This window comes from Panthera uncia, chromosome B4 (assembly GCF_023721935.1).
Source record: "Panthera uncia isolate 11264 chromosome B4, Puncia_PCG_1.0, whole genome shotgun sequence".
NCBI classification, from domain to species: domain Eukaryota; kingdom Metazoa; phylum Chordata; class Mammalia; order Carnivora; family Felidae; genus Panthera; species Panthera uncia.
The window spans coordinates 59,927,374-59,941,972 of record NC_064809.1 but is presented as its reverse complement, the minus strand read 5'-3'; the positions used below and the strand labels follow the sequence as shown (position 1 = coordinate 59,941,972).

General features: G+C 33.5%; 1 protein-coding gene across 8 annotated transcripts in view; it reads right to left on the bottom strand.

Moving 5' to 3' along the window:
- Positions 1-14,599, bottom strand: part of CCDC91 (coiled-coil domain containing 91) — a 357,464-nt gene that overhangs the window by 137,237 nt on the left and 205,628 nt on the right. For all 8 annotated transcript variants that reach the window (XM_049625214.1, XM_049625210.1, XM_049625213.1 and 5 more), the window contains one exon: positions 9,136-9,243. In XM_049625214.1, coding sequence (XP_049481171.1) covers positions 9,136-9,243 — 108 coding nt within the window. The remainder of the gene's footprint in view (positions 1-9,135; positions 9,244-14,599) is intronic.

Here is a 14,599-nt window from a genome sequence, read left to right as displayed (position 1 = left end):
AAATAGACAAAATCAATTACAATTGGAGAGATCAACACTCTTTTTCTCAGTAACTGAAAGAAGAAAATACAATCACTGCATTTTGAAGAACTGAAAAACATCAACCATATTGACCTAATTTGTCATTTATAGAACATTCTACCCAGCCACAGTAGAATATACATTCTTTTCAAATGTACACAGTATATTCATAAAGATAGAATATATGTTAAGCTACAAAACAGGTCTTAATACACTGAAAATAAATGATTCAATACGGAATATATTCTCAATACAAAACAATTTAAATTAGAAATCAATAAAAAAAAGAAAGCTAGAAAAAAAATCTCAAAATATGGGAAATGTAAACAACACAACACACTTCTAATGAGCACCGGGTGTTGTATATAAGTGATGAATCACTCAATTCTACAACTGAAACTAATATTACACAGTATGATAACTAACTGGAATTTAAATAAAAATGTGAAGCTAACTAACTTACTGTATATCTCATTGCTTAAACAAAAATCTTAAAGAAATTTTAGAACATCTCAAGCAAAATGAAAATGAAAACATGCCATATTACAATATGTGGAATATAGTCAAATTGGCTATTAGCATAAACGTGATAGCTCTAAAATCATGTATTTGTACTTCCATCTTGAGAACTATAAAAAGTAGAGCAAATCAAACTCGAAGGAATAATAAAGGTCAGACCAGCATTGAAATAAAAAAAAAAAAAAAAAGAAAAAAATCAATGGAACCAAAAACTGCTTCTTAAAAAAGATTAACAAAGTACTAAATCTAAACCAACTGATATAAATTCCCACTATGAAGAAAAGAAGAAAGGACATCACTATAAATCTTACAAAAGAACAATAAAACACCATTATATTTTTCCGATAAATTTAACAATTTAAGTGCAAAGCAAGGTTCCTTGAAAGACATAAATTACTAAAAATAATAAACAGAAAATTAGTAATTAAAAACTGTCTCAACAAAGAAAATTATATACCTATATGGCTTCTCCAGTGGATCCCACCAAACATTTAAAGAAAAATAATACTATTCCTATTCCAATCCTTTTAGAAAACAGAGAAGGCAGAAATACTTTTTTATGAGGCCAGTTTTACTGACACCAAAACTAGAAATAGGTATCACAAGAAAACAAGAACAAAACCAAAAACTACAGACCTATATTCATCATGAACACAGACACAAAAATCCTCCACAGAATTTTATCCCACTGAATCTTTCAGTATATAAAATAAAAATTTCTCATTAACAATAGGATTTGCCCCATGAACATAACCAGTTTGATATATGAAATTCAATAATATATAACATTACATAAAAAAGAAACACATGATTATGTCCATAGATACAGAAAAATAAATGAACAAAAACTAAACACTCATGATTTAAATAAAACTCTTAGAAAAGTAGTAATAAAAGATAACTTCCTCAACAAATGGCATCTAATGGAAAACCGAGAATTAATATTACACTTAAGGGTTAAAGACTAAATGGTTTCTCCCTGAGAATTAGGAATAAGTCAAGACGCTGTCACCACATATATTAAATGTTATACTGGAGGACCTAGCAGTTAAATAGCAAGAAAAAGAAATGAATGACATACAAATTGCAAACAAAGCATAATCCTAAATAATATGGAATACTGAGTAATTTCCAGATGACATTATAAGGTACAGAGAAAATCCTAGAAAACTGACAAAAAAGTTACAGACTTAAAAGGTGAATTTACCAAGATTTCAGGATGAAGAGCAATATACAAAAAACCAATTGCATTAATACACTAGCAAAGAAAATCTGAAAATATAATTTTAAAATTCCATTTATGAGAGTATTCTAAAAATGAAATACTTACAAATAAATTTAACAAAGTATACCTGATCCTATATACTGAAAACCACAAAACATTATTGAGAAATTAAATATGATCTAATAAAATGGAGAAAAACACTATGTTCACGGATATTGTAAGATTCAATATTGCTAAAATGGCATTTTTTTTCTAAATTAAGCTATAGATTATGTAATTCTAATCAAAATCACAACAGGCTTTTTTTTTTAAATGGAAACTGACAAGCTGAATATAGAATGTATGTATAAGAAAACGCTTATTATCGGGGCGCCTGGGTGGCTCAGTCGGTTGAGCGTCCAACTTCAGCTCAGGTCACCATCTCGCGGTCCATGAGTTCGAGCCCCATGTCAGGCTCTGGGCTGATGGCTCAGAGCCTGGAGCCTGCTTCAGATTCTGTGTCTCCCTCTCTCTCTCTGCCCCTCCCCCGTTCATGCTCTATCTCTCTCTGTCTCAAAAATAAATAAATGTTAAAGAAAAAATTAAAAAAAAAAAAAAGAAAACGCTTATTATCTAAACTAGCAAAACAATTTTGAAGAATAAAATTAAAGTTCTTATACATAAAATTTTAAGACTTACCATAAAGTCATAGTAATAGAGCTGTATGGTATTGGTGTACAGATAGAAAACTAGATCACAGCAGTGCTTTTCATCCAGGGGTGATTTACCATCCCCATTCTTGCAGGGGCCATTTAGTAGTATCTGGTGACATTGCTGTTTTTTGTTTGTTTGTTTTTAATTTTAATTTTAATTTTTTTTTTTTTTTTTGAGAGAGAGAAAGAGCACAAGCAGGGGAGAGGGGCAGGGAGAGAGAAAATCTTAAGCAGGCTTCACACTAAGCATGGAGTCCAATGTGGAGCTCGATCCCAAGGCCCAAGGATCATGACCTGAGCCAAAATCAAGACTCGGAGGCTCAATCAACTGTTATTTTATTTTTTTTAATGTTTATTTATTTTTGAGACACAGAGAGACAGAGCATGAACGGGGGAGGGGCAGAGAGAGAGAGGGAGACACAGAATCCAAAGCAGGCTCCAGGCTCTGAGCCATCAGCCCAGAGCCCGACGTGGGGGCTCGAACTCACGGACCGCGAGATTGTGACCTGAGTTGAAGTCGGACGCTTAACTGACTGAGCCACCCAGGCTCCCCATCAACCAACTGTTATTAAAGCAAGTAAACTAATCAATAGTAGCAAACACAGATCAGTGGTTGCCTAGGGTTAGGGTTGTTGAGGGTGGATGACTGTAGAAGGGCATGAGATAATGTCTTGGGTTGATGGAAATGTTCTGTATCTTGATTGTGACAGTGGATAAACAGGTGTATACATCTCTTAATAACAAGGGTATTTTCCTGCACTTAGAGCATACACAAAAAAGTTGATAGGCTTGGGTGATCCAGCAAAATACAGAATAAACCCATAATCTATTTCTCACAGAATTTACATTCTGGTATGGGATTCAAATGATACTTGTATTTCTTAGGGAAGACACTGGAAGATAATACATTAAAAAATGTATGTTGGGAGGCCCCTTGGTGGCACAGTAAGTTGAGCACCAGACTATTGATCTAGGCTCAGGTCAGATCGTGAGTTCAAGCCCTGCAGTGAGCTCTGCACTGATGGTGCAGAGCCTCCTTGGGATTCTGTCTCTCCTTCTTTCTGTCCCTCCCCTGCTTGTGTACACTCCTGTGCTCTCTCTCTCTCTCTCTCTCTCTCTCAAAATAAATAAATAAACTTAAAAAAAAGTGTGTTGGTGGCTACTGGACATTTTGACAAGGCACTGCAAGTAATAATATAGATAGTTTATTTTGTGTGCTTGGGTAACATTCCATATATAAATCTGTTAATAGCACTTAAGAGATTTTAAATAGTAAATTGTACATATCCTTCACAGAAATTTGGATTTTACAAGTGCTGACAGAAAGGAACTAAGAAAATTTATGAGTGTTACAATTCAAAAGTATAAATAATATTTAAAATTTACATCTATGCACATATACATCCCTCCACCCCCAGTCACACACACACACACACACACACACACACACACACACACACACATACACACACATACACACACACATGCACACATCAAAATATTTGCTTACCTAATAAAGGTTAACCTCCACTCATTACTTCCTCCTTCTTGGGTACTCTGGTCTATCCATTTTTTCTTTTTAAATCTTTAGTCTTACTAACTTGGCTCTTGCCCATAAGAGCAAGTTTAAATGAGTTCAACTTCTAGGCCAAAATACAAGGAGGATAAAATTTCCCCTTCATAGCTCCTTCTACCTACAGTGTGCTGTCTTATTTTAATGATCTAATAAGCTTTTCAAAGACTTACCTTCTGTTTCTATTTTTTCATCTTCTTTTTTACTCATATGATTATCTACTTCGATCCTCCACCATTCCACTGAAACTATTCTTGTTAATGACACTTTCTTGTTGTCATATCCAGCAGTCATTTGTAAATCCATACCTTACTTACTTATTTTACATCATTTGAAAATGTTAACCACTCACTTTTTTGTAAAATGCTCTCTTCCTGTGACTTAGGTATACTAGGCATTTGGTTTCTTCCTTTTTCTCTTGCCAGTTTACAGTTTCCTTCATGAACTTTCTTAGCCTATCCATTATTTATTGAGGTCCTTCAGACCCTAGATGGAATTTATTTTCTCATTCTATATATCCTCTGGTCTCATCCGCAGACATACTTTCAATGACCTTCTATATACTTCTGACTTCCAAATTAATTCAAAACCAGATTTCTCATAGTTCTAGACTCTCTATTCAACTCTGTTATGCACTCTGATCTTGTATATTCCACAGGCACTATAAACTCAACATGTCCAAAATACAAAATTTTCAACCCTAACCATGCTCCAGGTCTTAAGTTTCCTATTTCACTGCACTGCCAAAACCAAAAATCTGGTCATCATCCACAAAAATATATTTATGTATATAAATACATATTTATGTATATAAAATGTGTGTGTTGGTGTGTGTGTAAATATACCCTTTATCAATCAACATTTACTTCCTCTTTTTTATTCCCACATATTCTCTGGTTTCTGTTCCCTTAATATGACTCAAAACCATCAAAATCTCTCTTTCCCACGCACCCACCTTACTTTGGGCCACCACCATTCTTACTTGGATAACTGTAATGGCTGTTTAAGAAGCTGTTATGTGCTTCTCATACTGTCTTTCATCAATTCATTTTTATAAACTTTAGCCAGAGTAATTATGACTAAAATGTAAATCCAAACAAATGTCACGTCTCTAGTAATGTCTTAAGGACCCAATTTCCTGTCAGACAAGGTCCTTTATTATCCTTTCTATTGCATAAAATAATCTTTCATTTGGCAGTCTTAAATAGCCTCACCCACCCTTGCCAAGCATTTATATTATAATCTCTCATTTAAAGGATTGTGAATACGTTATTCCATCTACCTCTCTCATGCTAAGTTCTCAGTTCTGACCTCACTTAGACCCATGAACCCTGAGAGAACTCATCATTAGTCCAGTAAGTCTTCCCTTACCCTATATGAAGGAACTACATACCTTTAATATAACATAATTATTTATTCTATCACAACTTACCATAGTTTTACAATAATGTCATGTTTCCACCTGCTTAATAAAAGGGCTGTGTCTTGCTCATATTATATTCATATACTCCAGCAGAATGCCAGTCATAAAAAAGGCCCTCATTAAATAAGGAAGAGAGAGAAGGACAAAAAGTTGGTCTAACATTCAAATACTAGATGAGGCCCCAAGACAAATGAATAAAAATTTAAAGGCCACTTTTTTAAATCAAACACAAGATAAAACATGAACTACAAATAAGTAGCCTTTCTACTACAGACTGGAAATTAGAAAACGTGAGTCATAACCTTGGTTCTGGGAGGAGCCATACAAATGATCTTGACCAAGAATAGCAAAGATGATAATAACTCAGCCAATACCAGCTGAACACCTAGGATGTGCCAAGTTCTATTCTAAGCACTATGCAGGTCTGATGTCATATAATACTCATAGCAATACTATGAGGTAGGAATTACTTGTATATACATTTTACAGGTAAGAAAAATGAGGCACAGAGAGGCTAAGGACATTCCATAGTACACAGTTAAGTGACAAAATCAAGCAGTCAGATTTCTGAGCATCTGCTTGAAACTACTCTGAATATACTTGCTTTTCCCTTAATTTCTCAATTTGAAAAAAAAAAAAAACAATTAAAAAAGGGAAAGGTATGCATGTGTACACACACACACACACACACACACACACACACACAGGCTAAATTAAATTATTCCTAAGGAACCATCCAGCTATTATTCTTGTTAAATTAAATTTATTAATTTCAAATTTCAAATGGCATCTAATGAAATATGATTAGAAAAACAAGTGTGGGATGACCATTTATATACCTTATGTGATTTGGCCTACTAATCATATCCCCTTTTAGTGTTTGGTTTTTAAATGGCATTTCATCACACTGAATATCATACTCTAAATATCCTGAGGTAGTCTTAGACTGTTCTTCACCAAATGTTTCCAAATCGTCGATGAACATGGGATATCCTTCTGCTTACTTAGGTTATTTTTAATTTCTTTCAGCCTGTTTTGTAGTTTTCAGCAGACAAGTCTTTCACCTCCTTTACTCCGAGGTATTTTATTCTTTAATGTGTTATTATAAACTGAATTGCTTTCTTAATTTCTTTTTTGAATATTCATCAAGAATGTATAGAAATACAACTGATTTTTGTGTGTTAATCTTTTAACTTGCAACTTTGCTGAATTCATTTATTAGCTCTGTTATTGGCTATTTTCGATAAGGCTTTGTAAGAAAAAGACAAATTCAGCAGTGAATTCACAAGAAGAAGACAATTCATAAGAATCGAATTACAGGTAACAAAAAAAGTTCAGAAATTTGAGGACTTGCAGGAATAACTATCTTCCCAACGTCAACTTATAAAAAGAAACAACTGAGAAGGTCTCTGAGCAACAAAAGGCCAACTACATTCAATCTTACAGCAAGTACTGAATCAAGTATATGTTAGCTACACCCACTATTAAGGATGCAATGGATTAAAATGTCTCCAAGCACAGACCTAATAAGCCTATTACTGTTACTGTCCTCTATATACTTTCATTTGGAACAAATGGTCTGGAGAAAGAGACCCCTGGAATTTCTTAAACCCATGCTTGATAAACAAAGTTATCTTTAATCAGAAAAAGAGAGAGACATAGAAAAATGGGCAACCATAGGGGTAAAATCATATAAACAAATTAAATGTAGGAAGTAGTTCCCTAAAATAACTGTGGGTTTACCTTTCACAAATGGAGCTGATTGTAATCAAACAGATAAGGAGCCAAAAGAACCATTATTCTGAACTGCCACAATCTGCCATCTAAAGTAACCCATGTCTCCCAATTTTCTACAGTCAAAAAGCAGGCTAAGAAATGGCATACTCACCAATACTCATATTAGATATTGCCAACAAAGATATTGAAGAATTTAAAACCTACAAGATCATGAAGAACAATGGACTAGAAACTCTGTCCCTAAAGCCTAAACAGAATCATGGTCAATCAAAGAGCAATCCTATCCCCATAACACACATTATTTAATCTGTCCATTGAGATTTTAGAATTGCTACATACTAATGACAGCTGTTCATCTGATTCTTCATCCTTCCTACTGAGAGTGTTTACAGTAAATACCTTTATCTTGCTACTATATACTAAATATGTTGAAGGTAAACAACATGTATTTTAGTTTCTAGTTCTTTAGATCAAAAGGGACTATATATCTGGACCTGATAATGTATACACTATGGTACATCATTCCCTACCTATCATCCAAAGATCCTGGACTTTTGAGCTTGAGGCCATAGCTTGGAAAGAACTTTCAGATTTTCTCCCAAGGAGACAGGGTAAGCAAATTTGCCAGTAAGATGGAAACTGGGAATATTTGGCAACCATAAGAGCCAACTGTGGCATAATTAATACTGTTTACCAAATATTTCCTGTTCCCTCCCTTTCATATTCATAGTAGGATCTCACTACCTGACCTCATTATGATGAAGTAAAGCACTACTGATATAAATTAAGAGTAGAAGCGTCATTTCCAGTCCAGAATATTTGATTACTGGTAGGATATTTGGGCTTCTATTCATTCTGCAATGTTAAAAGGTATTGTTCCACATAGGAAGTACACTAGGGTGAAGACAAGATGGGACTAGGGCCCAAGACATTGTATCTGTATCTGTAGCATGAGTAAGATATAAGTCTTTGCTGTCTGAAACCAGAGAGACAGGGCATAACCTGCCCTGCCCTGGCTAATACATGCTTTATGCTATTTCACAGTTCTGTGACCTTAACTCTTCTCCATGATTTTTCTCTCCATTCACAAAATCATACACTTCATAGTTCTGGTGACCTAGTATTTCGACACCCAAAAGAGTATAGTTGTTATATTAAATTTATAAAATTCCCTGTGTATTTCTTCTTCCAAGCCATTTATTAAAATCACACTGAAAAATATTTAATAGAATTGACCCTAATCTTGGTAATAGGGTAGCATATTTATGTCTCCATTTAAATTCTACACCTAACTTTGTTTTCCAAATTCTCAGTATGCTTTCTCATGATATAAAAGAGTTCCTTTAAACAAAGCTGGTTTTATTTTCACCTACCAAGTTTTACGTTATTTACAAGTGTTTCTGGGAATTTCTTGAATATATTATTTACACTATAACACCTCCATAAATGCTCAACTGATTGTTCAATGTAATCATGTCTTTATGTCTTCTAAGACATTAAATCAAGAAAAGAAACAAATTTAATGGAAAAATTCAAATAGAAACCAATGTCTATATGCAACGAAAGGTAACTTAAACATAAATAAGTACTTTCAAAAATGCAAATATTATTTATAAATCTCATAGCACTAAAAATCATTTCACATGCCATAATACATTCACAGTCATCTCTTTGCCTCTGTTATTTGATGAATAATACTGTAACTCAGAAATTAACATAAGAATCATTAATTTGGTGGAAAGCCACATATTTTAGGCCTTTAGCTCTATTTTTAGTCTTTCATAAAATTCCCAAACTTTAACATTGAGTTTACATAAGCATAGTTTTTTCCTCCAAAATACACCAAGGAAAGTAAATGGCACGAAACTGAATAAACAGTTATAGAGCTCTCAGGGGAGGAGAGTCAGAAAAGTATAAATATATAATGGATGTGCAATTTTATTACCTGAGTATTTAACAACTCTTCACACTTGTGTGCTTGTTTCTCAATTGCAGAAATGTACTGTTTTTCAATAGCTTCTACTTGTTGCTTAACTGAAGACTGCAGTAGTGCCTAAAAACAAGCAAAAAAGTCATTTGGATCTCAGACAAAACTTGGAGTCTACTGTTGGCATGGGAATTTTTTTTGACAGTTGTACATATCTGAAATACAACACTCTTCTGCATTACAAAATACACATTTGTGAATATTGAACACATTCATATATAACCTACTTTAAGCTTTCGGTTTTAAGTTTTCCTATTGCCAACACTACAGTTTTTTGGCTCCGATGTTACTTCCACACACCTTCTCCTAAAAAAAGGCCAAGTCATAGAAGATGATAAAGAGGGTGAGCAGTTCTGTTAAATATAAATTCAGTTCAGTGAAGACCACACAGGATGAGGAGTGTATGAAAGCTGCTGAAAAAAAAAAAAAAGAAAAAGAAAAAGAAAAAAAAAACAGACATATTTCACTGGCTGACAAAACTCCACATCCTCTCGGCACACTGTAATATCCCATGGGCCAAGCATGATCTTCAAGACCACAAGTCAAGTGAAAGCAGATGGAAACTCTGAGCAATTTCATACATAAAAGAACTGCCCCCCAGGAAGTTCACGCCCCTAATATAAAAAGGTAGAAGTCAAAGTGTGGAAGTCAGAATCTCAAGGCGGTATTCATAAGGAGTAATAAAACTTGGGAGACTGGACAAACTTAAGTGGGTAGTGTAAATGCCGGAACCTCAGTCAGCTAAATATAAAGACGTTAACACTATCTTAAGGGAAGCCAAATCAGCATTTGAAGATGTTCCACCCACTCACTTCCTTATTGGAAATGCTTAATACATTATTATCTTTTTTCTTTCCTTTTTATGAAAGCATTATATGTTATACTTAACATGTTCCCAATATTATATTACATGCTATTTATAAATTCTCAATCATTCTAAAATATGTATTCAACCATATACATAAGAATTCTTTAGCAAATATTCTATTTTTGAAGGTCTCTCTGGATAATAAACTACTCATAATCGAAATAGTAAGTTGAAACAGACACATGTCTTATAGAAAACAGACCTTTGGCACATTCACCAAGAAAAGAAAAATAAGCCAAATCTCTTCAATAATCTCTGTTTTGAAAATAGATTTACTTGGTTGGAAACAACATGCATTAAGGAGCTAAATAAATAAATATGCATGTATTTTTAAAAACTTACACAAAAATATTTTTTAAACCTCAGGATAAGTCTCAACTTTTCAGATAATTAACTTTCTTTTGCAAATGTTAAACTGTCTGATGATGCTACCGCTCCTATAATTCAATAGTTGTCACTCTGAAGCTGCATAATTACTAGCAAATTAGTAAAGGAAAATAAAGCTCTGACTGAGGTTTAACCAAAATTTAAAGAAGTGCTTTACCGAACTGCTTTAGCCCTTCATTTATTCATTATACATCCTCTAAAGATTCCATAATGATTAATTTATATAAGGCCACAAAATTTAACCACTTAAACTGTGATTCGATAATGTAAAATTATAATTTACCTTTGGTAAAATATAATATAGCGTTGGACTTCAGGAAATTTAAAGAACAGTATAGTCATAAACAATTCTCTTGGGTATATTCATGACATCTTTCATAGATAGAAAAATGCCATTCTTTTCTGGGAATTTGGATATGACAGACTGTTTTGCTTAATGGAAAAAACTGTTTTCACTTTCCTATTTGCCATGGTTTCAAATAATCTCACAGTTTAACCAATTTTAGTAGATTTCATAGATTATATAGATCTTTAGTAGATTCCTCCTTTGGAGGAACAGGTAAGTTAGTGAAACAAAACATTTTCTCACCATTATTAAGAAACACAATTAAACAGTATTTTTTTCTAGTAATTTATTTGTACACCATATGCTCATTTTTATCCAAACTTCAAGGAGGCAAGTACTTACTATAGGACAATGAGTCAAATAAGAGACAAAGCTATGGTTATGGAACATGGCGAAAAGCTATGCAGAAGTAACCAGCCTTTTATACAGTTCAAACCTCTCATCTTAGCCCCATTCAGTTACTTAAATCCACCCATCTGCAGAAGGGACATGAATGAAGATACTAGGAATACAAGGATTTAAAAAAAGTCTCTCCTCACTGAGTGCAGTCTATTGTTAAAGAGAAATATTCTCTAGATAACTACACACCACAGGAATATGCAAGGTATGTATTAAAGAAAAGATGCCCGAAGCCTGCCTGTAAGGTTGACTGTTATATGCAAAGAATATTAAATAGATAAGAATAGTTGGAGTTAAGAGTGGAGGCAGGAAGGTAGCAAACTAAGCAGGTGCCAGATATAAGAAAACCTTGTATGTAATAACAAGAGAGTTTTAAAATTTGGTCTAATACTACTCAACACTGTATTATCGGTGCCACAGTCCAAACAAAACAGGTAATTTCCAAAAACTTGACTCACAACTACAATATTAATCATTATGGACATGCTGAAAACACAAACTGACAGTAGCCACCTGCTTTTACAGTATGATCCATCATTATATAACTGGATAGTTATGTTCCAATGTAATATACGATAGTAACTGCCTTTATTATTTTGTGTAAGTATAAAAATGAACATTAATCTTAACAGTTCCCTGCAATGTATTTTTTTTCCTCCGTAGTTTTGTCTATAAATATCAAAGATACAAGGAACAACACTATAAAGAGGTGTCTGAAAGAATTATTTCCTTTATAAGCTATTTTAAACTACTCTCAACAAAGATACAGCATGAAGACTCATGGTATGTAGAGGAGAAAAAGAAAGATGTATCCACATATTCTGTAATGAAAAAAATGTTATTAAAGGCAGGGAAAGTTTTATTAGTTTTCAACATATTTAGGTTTTAGCCTCAGTTCTATCAGGGATGGCCTGTGTCATCCTAGGGGATTTAATTCATTGAGTTTAAGGAAAACCAATAACCATACCTCTTTGAAAAGAATTTCAAATACGTGAACAAGAGTGTAGGTTCCTTTAGTGCAGGAATTATAATTTGCTATTAATCATACACAGCGCACACATGTAATAGGTATCTGGTGAATGATGATCCTTGTACTAGGATGAATATTTTTTATACAAATCATATTACGGACAATACCAATATTCACTGGAAAGTTCACTAAGCTTCAAACTGTAACTACCAAGTTCATTTACCAAATTCGTTGCTAAGCACATTCAATCCCTACCAAGTATTTCAATTTTTAAGTTATTATTTTTGACTAGAAATGTCCATCCTTTCTACTCCATAGGACAAATTCTGAATAAATAAAATGAAGTGTGTGAAGGACCGCAAAGTTCTTGGAAGGAAAAGTATGTTATAAATTCTACAATTATTAGACTCATAGAAAATAAATATATTAAGTCAAAAACCACTCCACTCCAACCAATACCATAAGCAGTAGATACATATTTTTAATGGAATTGAATATATGCTGGAATGTAAAGGAGAAGTATAGCCAAAATATACTACTACAACCCAAACTACAGTCTACTGTCTCAACAAATCCAGTTTTTCTTCTCCCTTGAAATAGTCCAATACTTACAGATCTGATCCGGCCTGATCAAATTAAATGACTTGTCCAGATTTGCAAAGCAGATGTGTCTAAAGAACCAGATGGTCTCCAAAACATTAATATCATGTTGGTATTTAGGATATACCTCAAAAGAACACACTGTAGATAATTTTAGGCAACAGTAATTACATGATTTTAAAAGCCACCCCCAAATTTTCTGTATCAATCCTCTAAGTCATACTTTGCAAATGAAGAAAGGTATAAAGTTACAGAGCAAGCTGGAAGCAAAGGATAGAATAAATAGACTGACTAAAATTTAAGCCCTAGAAGAACTTCTTTTGTTCAATTCACTCACTTACCTACCCAATATATCTGCAGTAGTACCTCACCCACAGAAGACATTAGACAAATATGTGCTGGATGAACTGAAGAAATAAATCATAATTTTGGCATGTCCAAGCCTGATTGTTTGCCTCTTTATAGACGAACTATTAGAACTTTGATGTTAATGATGTCTGTAATTATATTCTTAGTTCAGCTTTTTGACTACAGTAGTACGAAATAATTGTTGTAAAGGGTCATTTGAAGTCAAGCACAATTTCACCTTTCTTGAAAAAACGTAAGTTTGCTTTTCAAAAATATATTTCAGATATTTTCCAGTTTTTAACTAAAAATACAATAAGCAAAACTAAAAGATATCTGCAAAATGAGTACATTAAAACTCTGAAGGGATACTTTCATGTTTTTTTTCTTTTTAAACAAAATATTACTTTAAATTTTGCAAAGCTATTAAACTATTAGTATATCTTATAATATTATCTCAGCTTTTCAAACATATTGCAAGCAAGTTTGTTATCGAAAAGGAGAGCCTCCTTGACTGAGATACATTTGGAAAAATGATGAATCTCAGTCATTTTACCAACCAATTCATCCATCTTTTTTCCATGGGCTCTACCTCATTATTTCACAGATAAAGAAACAGGCATTGAGGTTAAGAAACATACCCAAAATCATATAAAATGACTCCACGGAACAAAGAATTGAATTCAGATCCACCCACTTTGTTCCTCATTTGTCTTAGCTGTTCTAACCAGATGAAACAGATTTCTCTTCACGAACTAAGCACTTACTCTATTTTTACAGCCCCTTCATCATTTATTTAATCTTCATTTATTCAACTATATTCATTGAACGTATACTTTATTCTAGGTGCTGCTCTAGGTACTGGGGATACAGAGTGAACAAAACAGACATGAGCTTGACTCTCCCGAACTTACATTATTGGCAAGGGGATAGAGAGAGTGGGTAAGACAAGGAAGATTGGACGTTAGACAGTAAACCATTTCTGATGTTACAGGCTATGAAGAAAAAGACAGGATTTAAAAAAATACTGGAAAAGACAATTTTTAAAAAGGATAGTCAAGAAAGAGCTCTGTGGAGAGACACAAATAGAGTTGAGATGTCACAAGTGAACAGAAGTTCAGCCATATAAAATGTCTGGGGGAAGAACATTTCCATCAAAGGAAAAAATGCAAAGTCCAAGGGTAGAAATAAGGCTGATGACTTCAAGAACTAGAAAAAAGGCCAATGTGGATCATATGAACCAGAGAATTCCATCAGATGCTATAGCTACACCAGACTTCTTTTTATCCTTAACCAGGTCAAATTTCTTACCAGAAGGACTGTGGTCTTGTTGACCCTGTGCCTGAAAAGTGAATCAGAGATCAGAAAAGTAGGTAGAAGACCAGAACTATGGAGAACCATGAAAAGGCATTTTAATTCTATTCTAATTGCAATGAGAAGAGAAACCCTTAAAGGATTTAAACAAGGAAGCATCTATAAACCATTTTTTAAAATATCTTTGAACAAA